The following is a 17,513-nucleotide window of genomic DNA, read 5'->3' as shown; positions in this document are numbered from 1 at the left end:
AAAAACATTAAAATTTGCATGGTCTGTTTATTTATTTGCTTTACATTTAGAGGCCAACTGTACCTAGGTGTTAACTAGTAATATCATAATAAGAAAGAAAGAATTATATATACAATAAACATTCCGTAACTAGCCACCACGGAATACAATAATTATTATGTTCTGTGCTAGCCACCTTAGACTGGCATGTCATGTTCTTAGTTTTGTCCAAGTACCTATGTGGTTTTTGTTTTTAAACAAGGCAAACAAGAAATCTATTGGCCAAATACAAACAAAAAATGAGGTCCCAGCGCGCACAAGTTTTTTGGAGAAATCGCGAAACGTCTGGTTGACGTAACTGGTGACCGAAGAGCTGGCGGCTTCCTCGCACAACGTATCAGTATTGCGATACAACGAGAAAATGCCGCCAGCATCCTTGGTACAATGCCTCAAGGGCCTATTTTAGATATAAGCTAGTTATAGTAATCATCTGTATATATCCATTATGTATATTGTTATTGTAAATAAATACTTTTATAAAAAAAAAAAATTGATGAATTTATTAATGTAGGTTCCAACTTACAAAAATATTGGAGTAGTTGGTAATAATGGAATCTAGGATTGCAATTCTTCTAAATTGTTTACATAATTATATTACGTATTAAATACATTGATTACATTGATTGACATTTAGAACTTCCCCAGTCGCTTCACCTATTTATTCACACTACAAAAACATACAACATAATTTGTAAAACAATCTTAGCCACACACCTCAGTCTATATCATATTTATACTTAATGGTCAAATATTTTGGAAGAAACACTCAAACCATTCATTGACAGTAGAAAAATCAAATAGCTACAGAAATTACTCAAATTTAACATTTATTTAAGAAGACTTATAATATACCAAGTTTATGAGAACTATATGGATATAAGCATCTTTAATTAATATATTTATAAATACATCATGGTATTGTGTATGGGGTATTATTTACATAACAAATGTGTAGGTAAGCTTATTTATTGTATAAATAAGAAAATGACTCTTAATACTTTAGCTAAAGTAAACTTTCTATAGAATTTATAACAATACATATTTTGCCTAAGGCAAGTGTTGGGATCGCCCGCAACAACTGCTAATCGGCTCCACCAGCTTTGTCATGATGATATCCGCCAGGGTCTGTCTGGTGGCTTTTCTGCAAATAACGTAAAAAATACATCAACTCTAGTATATATTGTTACTAAGATTAGCCTTACTTATTTATAATAATTTAAATCATTAATAAGGCATCATTTTGTTAAAACATAATTTTAAAGCACCAAATTGTCTTGTCCTGATATATGAGATGACAAGCGCGAAAATGGTGGGAGTAGTTACTGTGACGTCATAAAGTCTAAAGTACATTTTTTTTTAAACATACCATGTGGGGTACCAGTGTGAGTAGATTACAAATATATAACATTTTCACTACTTGGTCTAACAAATTATTAGAAAACGTAACAAACATTCACTTTGAATTGCTCTAAATTGAAAATGGCTGAATGGATTATTCCAAATTTAGTACCAAATGACTGTGAATATCTTCTATATAATGTAACTCTGAGTTGTAAATTTTTTGAACATTTTCTAATAATTTGTTAGACCAAGTAGTGAAAATGTTACAGTATTATATATTTGTAATCTACTCACAAAGCCTTTTCATTTGGTACCCCACATGGTTTAAAAGAAAAAAAGTAAAAAACTGCGCTGCCGACTTTATGACGTCACAGTAACTACCCGTTTTCGCGTTTGTCATCTCATATATTTGTGTTCCGGACACCAAACTGAATTTTTGTAGTAATTGAAAGCAGTTTAATATAATTTATTTATTCTTCATTGGATTGGACTAAAATTAATTTTTCTCAAACTTGTAATGAAATGTTGACATGAGTACATGACTTACTTCGAATTAGGTCCGGAAATACCAGGGATGTGAAAAATAGTTTATAAAAAGTATTTAAATACAAAATACAAATACTTCCTTGATATACTATTTCAAATGCAAAATACAAAATAGTTTTCAAATTTGTATTTAAAATACTAAATACAAAATAGGTATTTTCAAAATGCTTTTTTAAAATACAAATACTTTGCGATAAAAGGTACTCTGAAATAGTGAATACCTAGTCTTAATTAAAAAGTTAGTATTGCTCGGGTGTATATCAGTCCTCTAGAGTGCAATTTTTGTGTCTCCTCATGTTTACCGGTTGAATGGATTTTTAAGTGACGGTTTTTAACACTCAATTATTAAAAGCATTAATTTAGATTTGTAATGTTTTACAGCTTGTATATACCTCTCGTTGGTTGGTGAAAACGTCTCGTTTGTGTTTCACCAGCAGCGTTATCATGGTCGCATTTTTATCATCTGTCACTATGCCTGTCACTTTCGCACTTACATACTTGTTAGAACGTGACAGACATGGTGACAAATGATAAAGAGCCGACCATATTAGCCCTACAGGGCAGAAAAGTTTGTTTACCTCTCGTGCCTTGAAACGCTTAAGATTCCACATTTTTAATCTCTCGTTACGCTTGTGGTCATTTGCGGCGTTACTAAACAGATTCACCGGTTCCATGTTAAAATAATAAATATATAAATATTATAGGACATTATTACACAAATTGACTAAGTCCCACAGTAATAAGCTCATTAAGGCTTGTGTAGTGGATACTAGACAATGATATATATAAATATTTATAAATACTTAAATACATATACATAAGGTCGATATTTAAACGATAGATACAATAACAGCTTCGACAGGAAAACATAACTAAGTATGTAATAATGGTATTAAGCAAACGCGGATCGGTCCGCGCGATCTCGCCAACTATTACATAAACCCTAGCTAGAGGTTTTCAATAGTGGGTATTGTGTTAAACCCTGTTTCAAAAAATTCATAGTGCATAAATAAACTAAAAAAAAAAACAAAACATAGAAAACACCCATGACTCAGGAACAAATATCTGTGTTCACACAAATAAATGCCCTTACCAGGATTTGAACCCGGGACCATGGGCTTCATAGGCAGGGTCACTACCTACTTTACCTAATAAAAAGTATTTTGTATTTTGAAAATAGAAAATAGGTCCCAAAAACTATTTGAAATAAAATACAAAATAGTTTTCTTTAAAAGGTATTTAAATACAAAATAGGTATTTTGCATTTTGTATTTGCATTTTAAATACAAGTATTTCAAATAAGTCACATCTCTGACTAGCACCCAAAAGAAAACGACGAGTAGTTTTATTTGTTGTTTTTTTACTGACAAATTAGTTTGACCAACTATATAAGCAAAATTCTGCCATTGTTTTTTTATTTTTTTGTCTTTTTTGTTTTATTTTAATTTTTTGTGTGCGTTAAATATTCATTTCGGGGATTCAAAGGGGAACAAAAATTTCATTATTTTTGCGCTACGACGCACGGTTTAGGAGATACAGCCCCATAAAGTTTTTTTTTTCAGTCGTGCATAAATCTTCATAGGGCTGTATCTCGTAAACCGTGCGTCGTAGCGTAAAAATAATCAAATTTTCGTTCCCCTTCTAATAACCCGAAAGTAATAAAAACTCCTATTTTTTTTTAAAATTATTTCACTGCAAGTTTGAGAAAAGCACTATACAAATCTCGACGAGAAACGGGGTTGCCGGCCGCGTATCCCTATCCGAGCTTGCTACGCTCGGCCGTCTATATCTACTTGGCCTGCAACCCTTTGTTTCCCGTCCTCTATGGTAATGTACTATTATTTCAAGCTTTGTGGCTCATAACAACGTAAGAACGTCATGGCTCATATTAACATAACTCACCTCATTCCTTAGGCCCATCTTCTTCATCATCGTCCCAGTCACTAACCAGACTCTTAATTTTGTCATCTTTCTTTGGACATTCTTGTTCATGTGGTTCGTTTTCAGTAGGCGCCTCAACAATTGGAGCAGCATCACTTTCAATATCTTCAGGAGCTGCTACAATCTCATTTTCGTTAGTGATTTCGCCATCGTTTTCAGTTGTGGGATCATTTCTTTCCTCTTCTTCTTCTTGAGAATCATTCTCATCCCAGTCATTAAGTAATGATGATATTTTTTCGGGGCATGCTGGTACAGTATTGGTCACAGTAACATTTTCTTGTAGCCCCTGGTCGGTCTGCATTTCTTCCATGGGATTCTCACATTCTTCAATGGGTTCAATTGCAACTATTCTAGTCATCTGTTTCTCCATTTCTTGTTGGATGTTCTCTACTGATTCTTCTAGCTCCACAGAATTGTTATCTGGATTATCCATTTCAGGAACAGTGTTTTCAGAATTTTCATTTTCTATAGTCTCATTCTGAGCAATTGCCTCATCTTCGTCTTCTGACCATTCTGATGTCAAATTTTGAATTTGTTCCTGGGTTGCAGGTGTAAAGGAAGGACCATCATTATTTAATGGTTGCTCAGCAATTGTGGCTTCTTCAGCAAATTCTTGTGACTCACTTGTTTCCTCTGTAATTTCCGTTACATTCTGTACATTTTCTTCTTCTTCAATGGCTGATTCATCCAAAGGCTCATGAATATTTTCCATGGCCTCCTCAACTTCAGTTGAAACTTGCTCTTGAGCTTCATCTTGAGCTACAATGTCATGATTTTCTGTTTGCATAGTTTCAGAAATAGGCTCTTCCGTTGACATGGCTACTAGATTTTCTGAATGTTTTATTATTTGTGCAGGAACATCCACTTCGATGGACATTGATGTGGCTACTTGAATTTCTTCCGCAGCCACTATTTCGGCAGCTTGTTCCTCATTCTGATTATTGTGATGAGCATCTGATTCAGTTGGTAATGGCTCTACCATTTGTGATACTTGATTTATTTGGGATTCATCTTTTGATGCAACAGGCAGCAGATGCACTTCTGGGAGCTCTTCTAATTTGTTAGTAATTTCATCTTGTGATGGAGCCATGACCACCTCTTCCACATTTGTAAGTACTTGGAGCTGAGGCTCCTGTGTTACTTGTATTTGTTGACTGTCTATGTTGTGTTCAAGATTGTTGTGCCAGCTAACTTGATTATCAATTATTTGAGTGTTTACGACACCAGAAGTGGTTGTGACAGTCTCATAGTTTCTAGTGAGTACTGCTGAGGTGGAAACAAATTGAGCCCCACCAAGAGCTTGTGATGTTATAAGTTGGTATGGTTTATTATGATCATCAACTGGATGACTGTATACAACAACTATGTTAGAATTATCACTCGAAACTGCCTCAGACACATTTAATGGAAAATCATCTTGAATAATCATCATGTCATTAGTTTGTGTAGTGTCCAGGTCTATTGTACCATCCAATGTAGCATTATGAGAAGCAGCCAATACTGTTAATCGTTTACTCGCATCTGTATCATCAAATATTATTGAATGATTAGAGGACATCAATGCCTTGTATTCCTCTTCATTTGAAACTACAATCTGAATTGGTTGATTCATAGTTGATTTTTTTATTTAATTTCATATCAGATTGATTAATTTCAGTTGAATTATGGATATTTGAAAACTCAAGTGATGTATCAGACTCCAGAGTATGTAATGTTTGATCCACATCTGTATGTAGCATATCAGACAGAATATATTGATCATTTTCAGCCATTTTAGAATTTTTAGGTATGAGTTGATTATCCCTCATAATGTATTCAGTATCACCAATCATTATAATTTCCTCATGGTTTGAGTTATCAATTTGTGGAATGCTAAGCTCTTTAAGAAACTGATTTTGTATTGTCTGTGGCTTAGGTTTCTTTTGAGGAGTTGAAGGTTGTATAGTAGATTGGATTGGCACACCAAAACCTGAATTTAAGATCTTTTGCCTTGGTGTTGCGGTAACCGTGCGATGTTTTTTTGGCCGTTCTACAATATCTATGGTTCCATGAGGCTTTTGCTGAATTTGATAAGCAGTGTCGTCCTCAGACTCCTGTTCATAGGTCACAGGTAACTCATACTTAATGGGCTTACGGTCAATAATTCTTTCAATAGGTTCTTCTTCTTGCTTTTCCTCATCAGAATCATCAATGATGCAGTCAGTTTTAGCTTCTAGCTTGTGATTAGTTTTCAGGTGAGCATAAAGATTGGCTTCGCGTAAAAAGACTTTGAGGCAATAAACACATTGGAGGTTGGTTCTTCTTTCAGCACTGTATTTATGGCCTGTGTTTTGGATGTGCATTAACAACATGGCAGAAGAATTGAATGCTGCAACACACACATTGCAACGGAAATTTCTTGTTTCTACATGTGTCATCTTATGTTTGACTAGGTAACCTTCATTCAATGCTATGTAACTGCAAAGGTTACATTTTGGGAAATTGTACTGAGGTGGAGGTTTCTTGCCATGTTTAGTGTATAAGTGGTGTAATAAATAATTTCTCTTAAGTGACTTCATACCGCAGTATTCACACATATTTGAAACTGGTTTCTCATTATGTACTTCAACCAAATGGCGTCTGAATTTGTAATAAGAGGTAAAATGTAAAGCCCTACCAGGTGTTCCACATATAAGGCAGATCCAGGGCCCATTTACATTCTCTGCTCCCATGGCAATAAGCTTTGCTGCCTTTGCAGAATCTAGAACCTCAGATTCATATGTGAAGTCTGGTTCTTGTTTCAACTGCAAATCTTCTTTGTGTATTTTTTGTGGGGTCACCGGTCGTTTTTTGACTGGTTTGGTTGGGGTGTCCAAAAGTTTGAGTTTGATATTTTTGTTACTTTTCACTAAGTGCGGGTACTTCTTTAGCACTTCACTTATAATCTTGGCATGGTCCAACTTGCTTGCCTGCTTGCTGTTCTTAGCTTCAATTGTCACTTTAGGACCTGTATTATTATCTAATATTTGGTCAAAAAGTTGGCTGGAATTTTTAACTGGGGGCTCAGGTGGTAAAACATCTCTCCCATACATATCTGGTTCATTTATCATGGAGTCATCATCATAAACATTTTCTTCCTTAGATATTTTCCTACATTCCACAATTTCAACAGTAGAGGGCCCTTGAGCAAATCTTTTCGAGCTTGATGGTGAACTAAACTGGCCCCTTTTGCCTGAATACCGCTTTGTTGTTTCTGGATGTACCATCAAGGGTGTAGAGGTATAGGATATATCAGTAAATGAGTTGTCATAAATATTATCAGTATCAAGTTCCTCAGGGAGCTCATACCTGGTAGGTCGAGGTTCACGCTTAACAAACTTCCTTGGAGGAACATGGTTCTCTATATGGACCGGAGAAGGTGAGCGAAAAGCCCTGCCATTACTTGTGCTACTTGTAGCCTTGCTGTAGGATTTATCTCTTGGTGTTTCAATATCAAAAGCTTTACTAAATGTACGCTTTGAGGTACTTGTAGAGGGAACCGGTGCTTTTTGCTTGCTGCTTGTACTTTTAGCATAACTTTTTAAGCCACTGTAACTATGCGTTGGCGGAGGTTTAGGAGCCGCTTGCTGCTGGCGCTGCGCGTCGAGGAGTTTGGACAACACTGGCATGTTCATTATTTGTGATGTTTGGTACAGCTTTTCAAGAAGTTCTATTTTAAATTCAAGCTGGCCGGTGTACATGAAGTTGACGATGGGCACGACGACGTCGGCCTGGAGGTCGTCCGGCATCACCAGGCAGTCCTCGTACATCTCGCATGTCCGCTCCAGCAGCTCGAAGTACTCGGTGCACGCACTGAGCACCAACCGATGCACTTTTAGCTGCGCATTGTCTTGAAACTGCAGCGTTAGGTCACAATAATCGGTTCGATTGAAAAAATGCTTTAGCCGCTGGAGGAAGTATATCCCCCAGTTATCAACTTTCACTTGCTTTAGATCGGACATTTTGCTCATGGCATTTATGACTGTTTTCTAGGTTATCGCTGTAGCATTTTGTACACTGAAACAACGAAATTATGAAATTTTAGGAAAATTGTCGTCACATATAAACTGAACACTGGTTATTAAGGTGCGATCGATGATGATAGGTTTACAAACCATTTCGGAAACGAAGCCAGGGACGCTTTCATACTTTCTATTTAGAGATACAACTTTTCTGCACATTTTGTTTAATTACTTGAATTTTGCGCCACACTATATTTGTTGTTGGAACTTACCAATAAGCCTAGGTTTATTGAGACTCGTGCAGTCTTGAATTTAGCATCACTTCTCACAAAATTACTCCACTAAATTCGACTGAAGTTGACAGTAGTAACGTAAGATGGCGGTGTTAAGCGTATCTTTGACCGACGCCTTTATGTGGCAGTCTCGGATCAATAACAAGACGCTTTATCTATTTGTGACCTAAATTGTTAAAAAAAAATTTATTAAGCTTCCTCCAAGTATTTTTATCCCAAAATAACACTATTCATTCCAGCAATAGGAGTTATTATATTAGTTTTATTATTAAAAATAAAATATAATCAGTGTAGTGATTTAAACGTTCTCGAGTGTCGCCATCTGCATAGAGTTTGGTTTCAACTATTGATTGTCTGCGTTCTAATTTTACGCCGATGTGAGGAACAAGGGCATACTAGGGCAAGGTGACGCATTGCAACGGTACTAGTCGTTGACGCTATTCTATTGTAGCGGTGAATTCGTTTCGAAGTAAAAGTCAATAGATGGCTCTGATATAATAAGCAAAATGAATAATGTGGCTTTGATTTTAGCTTGTTCATTTACTACATTGAAATGAATGTGTTTATAATTTAATTCGATACAGCAACTTAACATTTCTTATCTACCTATTTACATTTTACATTTATAGCTGTATTGTGCCGTTTTGCTAAATTATAATTTTAAATAGGTCCCTACTTTAATTTTAATGTGAAATCGTGTTAAATTAAAAAAAAAAATTTGTTAGAGCAGGTGGCTTTTCTATTTACCTATTTCAGCTTTCATAGATTTATAAACTGCTTTATTATCTTAATACGGTCATTACACAGATGGCGCTATTATTTAAAACGATAATTTTATCAAATGTTACTTGAACCAAAGCTTGAATACCTACTGGCGGGTGGCGCCTGGCGCCTAGCCTACCTAGTAAGTAATAATAGATTTCATTCTAGGAATACGGAATCTAAAATGCGCCAGCACATCATTATTGCGGCATTAATTTTATTGTATACTTAGCTACTAACTATGGTTTCCAAATTGATTTTATTTGTATAACACAAATTTTTCGTCCGATCCCTTATAACTCTTATAAACCTCAAGAGGTCATAGCCAGACGAGCCTCTGGGGTCTACTTAAGAGGGGCCTCCATACTTTGAGAATTCAGTTCAGTGCAGCGGACCTCTAGTACTGCGTACATCGAAAATAGGAATTTCGTCATATTCGCTTTCTCTATCGCTCTTGCGCATTCGAGCGATAGCGAGACGAAAATTAAATGATCGTTTTTCGCGATAGTAGTATTACAATGTTTGCAGTAGGCCACCACCACCAGTAACCTAACTTCTGTAAACTTCTACCCTATAATCATGTCATGTGACATTATTATAATTTTAATCAAGGGATGAAAGGCACTATATGGATTATTGATCATCCCGTTTGGATTGGCTTACACATATAGTTTTTTTATAACCTTGGTGGAAGTCTGTGGTTAAAGTTGCCTTGAAATCTAATCCCAACTGGGTCGTACTATAGCAATTAGGTTCAATAGTCTCTCTTGTACAGTTGGTTCAGTCAACAGAATTTTTAAAAATCGTAGTGGTTTTTAGGATACCATAGTCCATTAGGAACCCTTATAGTTTCGCCATGTCCGTCTGGCTTGTTTGTCCGTCCGCGGCTTTGCTCCGTGATCGTTAGTGTTAGAAAGCTGAAATTTGGCATACCTAAGGTCAGTTGGGGCAAGAGAAACACTAATCCTCAAAGAATTAGACCAAGCTTAGTTGTCAACGATTGTGATAGCCCAGACTATAGACTGTGAAAGTGTTATTTAAACGTCATAATTTCATAGAAGTTTGACATATAAAATAACACTTGCATTGCCTGTCTATCAAAATCGCTGTTAACTTATCTTGGTCTGACTCTACTGTTTCTCTTGCCCTAAGCAATATAAACTACGTTTCTCTTCAGGCCCCTCTTTCCCACTGGGCACTCTGGGCACGTGCCCGGGGCCCCCAACCTCACGGCCCCCGTTTTTGAGTGCTCTAGGGCCCCCTATTCCTGAGTGCCCAAGGCCCCAGCGTGTATAAAGACGGCCTTGTTTCTCTTGCCCTAAGCAAAATAAACTACGTTTCTCTTACCCTACCTGGGCTATAACCGCGAAAATCGAAGTTCGTCAATAGCGAGCATTTTTCTTTATCACTCTAATTACGTCTCAGTGAGAGTAAAAGATAAAGATCTCCGCAGTTTGCGAATATCGGTTTTCGCGGTAGGCCCCCTGACCTTAACCTTATATAAATCAGTTACGCCGATAAAGTCGTAAAATAATAACTAGCAAAAATGTTTTATAATGCAAAAAACGGAACCCTTATGGATTCGTCATGTCCGTCTGTCTGCCCGTTTATGTCACAGCCACTTTAAAACTATAAGAACTATACTGTTCAAACTTGGCAAGTAGATGTATTCTATGAACCGCATTAAGATTTTCACACAAAACTAGAAAAAAAAAACAAAAAATTTTGGGGGTTAGAATTTAAACTCAATTTTTTTTTCATCAAACCCATACGCGTGGGGTTTCTATGGATAGGTCTTCAAAAATGATATTGAGGTTTCTAATATTTTTTTTTCTAAACTGAATAGTTTGCGCGAGAGACACTTCAAAGTGGTAAAATGTGCCCCTCCCCTGTAACTTCTAAAATAAGAGAATGATAAAACTAAAAAAATATATGATATACATTACCATGCAAACTTCCACCGAAAATTGGTTTGAACGAGATCTAGTAGTTTTTTTAATAAGTCATAAATTGTACGGAATCCTTCATGGGCGAGTCCGACTCGTACTTGGCCGCTTTTTTTAATAAACATAACATTTTCGGAAATAATCGCTCTGAAAGAAATAAAAATTGAAGTCGCACCGCGATAGAGATACCTAAATAGAGATCTTTATTTGTACCTATCCAATGTACATATTTATATTACATGGTAACATATAGATAGGCACATGGACCCTGGTAGGGTATCCCAAAATATTAGTAATAAAACCTATTAAAAAACAATCATGTATAAGTTTTTATACATGTGTCACATGTAACATCATCATAACATATAATAATAATAATAATTCAGCCTATACATATACGTCCCACTGCTGGGCACAGGCCTCTTCTCATGTGCGAGAGGGCTCGGGCTATAGTCCCCACGCCACGCTAGCCCAATGCGGATTGAGGACTTCACATACACCTTTGAATTTCTTCGCAGATGTATGCAGGTTTCCTCACGATGTTTTACTTCACCGAAAAGCTAGTGGTAAATATCAAATGATATTTCGTACATAAGTTCTGAAAAACTCATTGGTCGAGGCAGGATTTGAACCCGCGACCTCCGGATTGAAAGTCAGACGTCATATCCACTCGGCCACCACCGCTATAACATATAACTTAAAATAAATATCATGAGTAGATAACAATTAGGAACAATCAATTTAGTACTTAACTATTAACGCACATAGTCTGGAGGGGACTTTAAATGTATCTTTAAAATGTGGAACAGTTTTTGTACGAAAGCTAAAATATGAAAATTGCTTTCAAAAATTCTCAATTTTATTTTTGATCGGAATCATCGATTTTTTTTTCTTAAAACTTACTAAATAAAACAATTCAACAATATGATATCCGCTTTCCCGGGCACGTACACTCGCACAGGCGTCTCGCTCCCGCTTAAGCTCAGTGCGAGCAGAGTGCGAGTAAGAGAACACCTTCGGGGCTTTAAGGGATAAATCCTAACGTTCTAATTAAACCCTTATCTGCATACCAGGGTACCTACTCCTTTCTGATATCACAAGCTTTTAATCAACTACCCACAGGAGTGATAACTTTTTTAACCTTTACGACGCCGTGTTCAATACAAAAGCTGTCACTCGGACGCCATGTTACCGAAGTGAGTGTCAAAACTGAATTTGAACTTTATGCATATGCACGTATGTCTATGTATGTTGCTCTGTGGTCTGTGACCGATTAATTCGTCTTTGGCGTTGGACCTACGGTGCGGATATATTCGTCATTAGGCCCTAATTTACCTCTACCCTCCATACCCATACAAAAATCGGAACCTCAATGTACGGTATACTGGCCGGTTTCGGTTTTGTACTTGCTTATGCTGATTACTGTGATTAGTGTCATGTATGATGTCAAATACCTACAAATTATTACAACAAGTGAATTCTTATTTCTAATTTTTGGTGTAGTCTGTTACTGTTACAAACATAGAAGTAACCTTTCATATACTATATACTGACGAGAATGAGAACCCTGAGGTATGCGCATTCCACTCGCTTCATTAAAGTTTTTTTATACTACGTCGGTGGCAAACAAGCATACGGCCCTGTAGTGTGTGTACTATGCCTCACTTTCATATGTACGTAGCTGTAATATATAATAGCATGTACGCGTTATTTGAGGAGAATATACTCGTATTTAGCCACCAACCGTTGTATCATTGACGCCACACCTTACATGGCGATCCTGCCAGGATTTGAACCTGGAATCTTCTGAGCCCGCCTGTTGGTAAGCAGTCTCCGTCGCCTATGTACGCCTGCAACTCCAGAGGAGTTACATGTGCGTTGCCGACCCTAACACTCCACACCCTCGTTGAGCTCTGAGAAACTTTACTCACCGGCAGGAACACAACACTATGAGTAAGGTCTAGTGTTATTTAGCTGCGGTTTTCTGTAAGGTGGAGGTACTTCCCCAGTTGGGCTTTGCTCTAGATCGGGAATGACATACGCTGTGCTGTGCCCTACCACACAAAGCGAGATGACATTCACAATGCCCATACCTCTCCTTTGGACGTAGTTTAAGGACGTACCCGGGTCCAAACTACTAATTTTATGTTCTGACTACATATGTATTAACAGTATAAGTGCCTTGGCTGTAGCTGTACTCTTATAAAGAAAGTAAAGAATAAAGACGTGACGACCGCCATACAAGAGGCGGGCACAGATGGGAATTATTTGTATGTAGCACCTATTCCCATCTGTGCCCAGCGGGGACAATGGGAATACACCGACTCGTTGGTAAAAAAAGTCTAGGTGTTCCACATCAAGGTGCAATCCAGGGAGCGTAACTAAAGCGACAATCATTGATCGAAAAGTACAATATATTAAGGTTTGCCATAATTTAGATTTGTGGTGAAAACTGGAACTACGGGATACGGCCGGATCCCCGCAGCGGTGAGTTTCTAAGCTCGGTCACAAAATAAGTAGTAATAGTATTATCAACCAATGCCGGATTTAGAGGTCGGGAGGCCTCGGGCAATAAAGGAGTGGAGGCCCCCTGGCCCCAAATTATTTTCCAAATTTAATGGTAAATTTTCAGAAGTCTCTATTGTGGGGGCCCTTCTTTTGTGGAGGCCCCGGGGCTGTAGCCCCGGTTGCCCTCCCCTAAATCCGGCCCTGTATCAACCTCCGTACAGGAAGACTGGTTCACCACTTTTCTCAGACGGTTGGTAAAGCTGTTGCGCGGTGGTTTTTTTTAAATAGTATCTAAATCTAGTAGAAGGCAACTTAGTTTTGGAATTATATCTTAAGTTTACGTATTTTAATAAAATGTTTGCTTACTTAAGCACCTAAACAATTCAGTTACATAATACGAGTTTTCAAATTCTTAAATTCGAATTGGGATCAAGGTCGAAATGTCTTGATCTGTCCTGAATTTTGGTATATATTAGATGCCGAGTCTGTCATGAAATTGGGACCTTTTATTTATTTGAAGTTCATGTCAAATTTCAGGGCTACTCACGAGGTTTCGGTCCTTGTCTTAGTGCAATTGTATTAATTAAAAGCATACCTATACCTACGTAGGCTTAAGAGTCCCGATTGATCTAGGGCCTAATGTAGATAAGCGATTAAATGAACAAGCGCATTTTGTGATGGAACACGCTTGAGAATGCCTGAAATTGTTTAAGTACGTAAACTCGCTCGCGGTAAATAATTTGAAATCCTTCAATGCTTAATCAATACCTACCTACTTATTGACTTTCGTAGAAATGGTACCTAAGCTGATGTAGATACCTCTGCATGCCTACCCTAGGTAATAGATACTTATCGTTTGCAAATACTGTAGATATAGAAGGCTTTAGGCAAATAATTTGAGTAAGAGAAACACTTAGGGAATCCTCATACCTTACTAATAGTGAAAATTACAATGGGCCCAAAGAATCTAGCGCAGTAAGTACCTGCGTTTCTCCGCATTTCATAGTGTTTTGATTTTATCAAGAGTTACAGGGCAAATCGCTTAAGCTTTGTAGCGATCGAAACGCAACTGTCACTGTCGCACTAATGGGAAATAGTGATAGAGATACACAAAGCGCTACGTTGTCGAAGCGATAGCGATTGACACCTTGGCTTAGGCCGGCAGGACAGTTGCTATAGCTCTTCTTGTCATATCAAGAAAAATATAAGAAAAAATCAACATGATTGAAGTTACCTATCACATTATAGACCTATGATCGTTAAAACCATATTAACCATAGGTATGTCGACTTATTATAACAAATTTTCATATTAGTATAATATATTGCCTATAATGTTGCGCCATACGCTTAAATTATATAAATTGCCGAGTTTATAGTAAATTGTGCAACGAGGGGGTAAGTTAAAATTTGGATATGAGGGTGGTAAATCCCGACAGCCGCAGGCTGGAGGGAATTAAAGACCGGAGTTGGCAATATTCTTATCCCCGGAGTTACACAATGTTTTTCATCACACTTGCGAAGAATAAAACTAAATTTTAAGCGAAATAATTCTTTAAAATAATGTAAAAATATTTTAAGCGGCTGTTAAATTAATTTAACTAACTAACTGCTTTGGCTCAGCGATCCAGCGCCTTGCGATCTTGGCCTCCGAAACGAGAGAACGCCACCTGTCCCGATCCAGCGCGGTTTCCTGCCATGAATTGGCATTCAGCCGACGCAGGTCCGCCTCCACGACATCACACCAGCGGTACCTGGGGCGCCCGATCAGTTGACGGCCGGTTGGTCGCCTCATGTACGCTTCCTTAATTAAAATTAATCAAATGAAACAATTTTAAACATAATCAAAAATATGAAATTATAAATGTCAGTATTTTATAGTATTTTATGCAACAGTTGTATAAGAAGGGTCAAAAAAGGCGAGTGGCGTGAGTTACAATGTGAGCCGGAGCCGAAGGCAAAATATTTTTATATATACGAATCACGATAAATGACTTAACGACAACATGATTAAATTTACCCAATCCTAATCTTATCACATTTCATCCATGCCTAAGCGTGTGCAAGATACACTTATACACTAAAGTAGCTTACTTAAGCTGCCCACTCAGCGCCGAGCAAGAACTATCTTAGTCCCGACTTGACCAGTGGCAAGAAAGAAGTAACAGCTGATCTGTGGCCCCGCCCAGCCGAGGCTCCGCCCAGCGTGGGTGGGCAGGGCTCCGCAGTGAGGCCTCAACTGTGCTGGCGGACGAACGTGGCGGAGTTACGGACGAAGACAAGGTACGTGCAATTTGTATTAATGCGGAGCTTGGGTAGTTTAAAACTGTCTGCGAGCTCTTGCAGTTACTTTTTTTAGTGAAAGTATAGATTCGAATTTTTTGTTTCATTTGTGCTAAAGTTTGGATACTTACTAATTTATGTTTACTTATAAATTTTAAGGTTAAAACCTACATAAATGACGTAAAAATTTACTAATAGCCGATTTCTTTTTCGTTAATCACATTATGAGCAAGTTCTTTTGCTAAGTGAAGTGATGTGCTTATACAACTTTATAAAGGATGGCATTGTTCATTTAGTAGGTATTTATAGCATTTTCTTTAAAGTAACAAAGTTCGGGCGAGTACCTAATGGGACTGGTAAAGTCAATTAATTTCAATTGAAATGTTTCATTAAGGGCCATAATATCATAATGACATTAACTAACTCTAAAAATAATTTCAATTGTATTCGAAATTAAATATGTAAATATGTTTCCTAAAAACGTAAATAATGGCGACTTTATATCGTAATAAAGTATAGTCAGTTAAAGTAAAATGGAAAACTTTGAAATGTAGGTACAGTTAGCACCAAAAGTAGCGGATGAAACAACGCGCCAAAAGTATCTGACATTATGGATAAATTTTCTAAATGTAGATAAATCTCTAAAATTCACGTCCAAAAGTATATCATTTATAGTCTAAATAGTTTTACATATAACTATCACTTTTTGTTAAGTTGTTACAGGATGAGACTTTTGAAGCGTTGTTTGATGCGCTATTTTTGATGCTGACTGTACCACGAGCTATTAAAAAATGCGCTCTAGTTTAAGTCTGAAGTGTTGTAATCCACAATAATAGGTGCCCTATACACAGTTGTGTTGTATGGCGCAGAAAATTCCATTTTGTTCTGCGATGAAAGCCCTCGTCTCGTAAAAGCTTTCCGGCGCGGATGATGCATCTGGGGTGTCGTTCACAATGCTTACACCACAATGGACCAGTATACGTTGACCCTCAACTGCTCACGGGTGGAACAGTTACAGAGGGCAAATTAAATGGAACCCGCAGGCAAAATAAAAAAAAATCTGAGTGGTTGAATGTTGCACTGGTTACGGATGGCTGTTAATGAGACGAGTAAAATTTTACTTAAAATAAGTACTTGCATATTTCTTACTTTTAGGGCCGATTTTTCATTTACCATTTAACTCGTTCGATAACTATTTCAACGAATTAAGTTACGAGAATGACACATGAGAATTAATGAAATAAATCCTATATATCCGTCTGTTTAAAGGATGACTCACGTTAGACCGGCCCGGGGTGTCCGACACTTCGTTTTCTATATAAAGCATCACGTGATCAACGATCACCCGTCATAGAAAACGATGTGTCGGACGCCCCGGCCGGGTCCCGGGCCGGTCTAACGCGGGTAAGCCGGGTAATCCTTAACTGGGGACTGAAAAATCAGCTCTTACTTTTCAGTTATACTTAAAAGTTCTTAATTTTAGTTTATAATCGTGACATGTTATTCGGAATATTTGGTTTTTATAGTATTCACAACACAAAATTCGGTGAAAAACTCGAGAATTCTGTGTCATTCATATTTTCTCGGTTACCGTGTCTTGGCTGTTTTCCATTTTGCCTGTGTTTGATTTCTCTTATTCAGCAGCATCAGCTAGTACATAAATATGAAGATATTGGTTATTAGGCTAGACGTATGAAGCTTACATTCTCCTCGCTATTCGCACAAGTGTGTAAACGCTGTTGTATGTACAGTCAGTATAAAAAGTAGCGGATCAGACTACGCGTGTTATATATTTTTCATCACACATGCTCGAAAAAGATCTTATTTCATGCAGGTGTGCTGAAGGACTAAGGCCTATTTTGTTCCCGTGGGAGT

General features: G+C 37.4%; 2 protein-coding genes across 2 annotated transcripts in view; one reads left to right on the top strand and one right to left on the bottom strand.

Annotated features, from left to right (window-relative positions):
• Positions 1-7: 7 nt before the first annotated feature.
• On the bottom strand, positions 8-8,388 carry LOC133526860 (centrosome-associated zinc finger protein Cp190). Its single transcript, XM_061863683.1, is given in 4 exon segments — positions 8-1,180; positions 3,829-5,479; positions 5,481-7,902; positions 8,120-8,388. Coding segments are annotated over 2 exon segments (4,026 nt in total). The 5' UTR covers positions 7,857-7,902; positions 8,120-8,388; the 3' UTR covers positions 8-1,180; position 3,829.
• Positions 8,389-15,569: 7,181 nt separating this feature from the next.
• LOC133527092 (uncharacterized) overlaps positions 15,570-17,513 on the top strand; it is a 59,451-nt gene continuing 57,507 nt past the window's right edge. The window contains exon 1 of the mRNA XM_061863984.1: positions 15,570-15,638. The gene's annotated coding sequence lies outside the window, so the exon portion shown is untranslated. The remainder of the gene's footprint in view (positions 15,639-17,513) is intronic.

The sequence above is a fragment of the Cydia pomonella genome, chromosome 17 (genome assembly GCF_033807575.1).
Source record: "Cydia pomonella isolate Wapato2018A chromosome 17, ilCydPomo1, whole genome shotgun sequence".
In the NCBI taxonomy this organism is placed as follows: Eukaryota; Metazoa; Arthropoda; class Insecta; order Lepidoptera; family Tortricidae; genus Cydia; species Cydia pomonella.
This window is presented reverse-complemented; position numbering and strand designations above follow the sequence as displayed.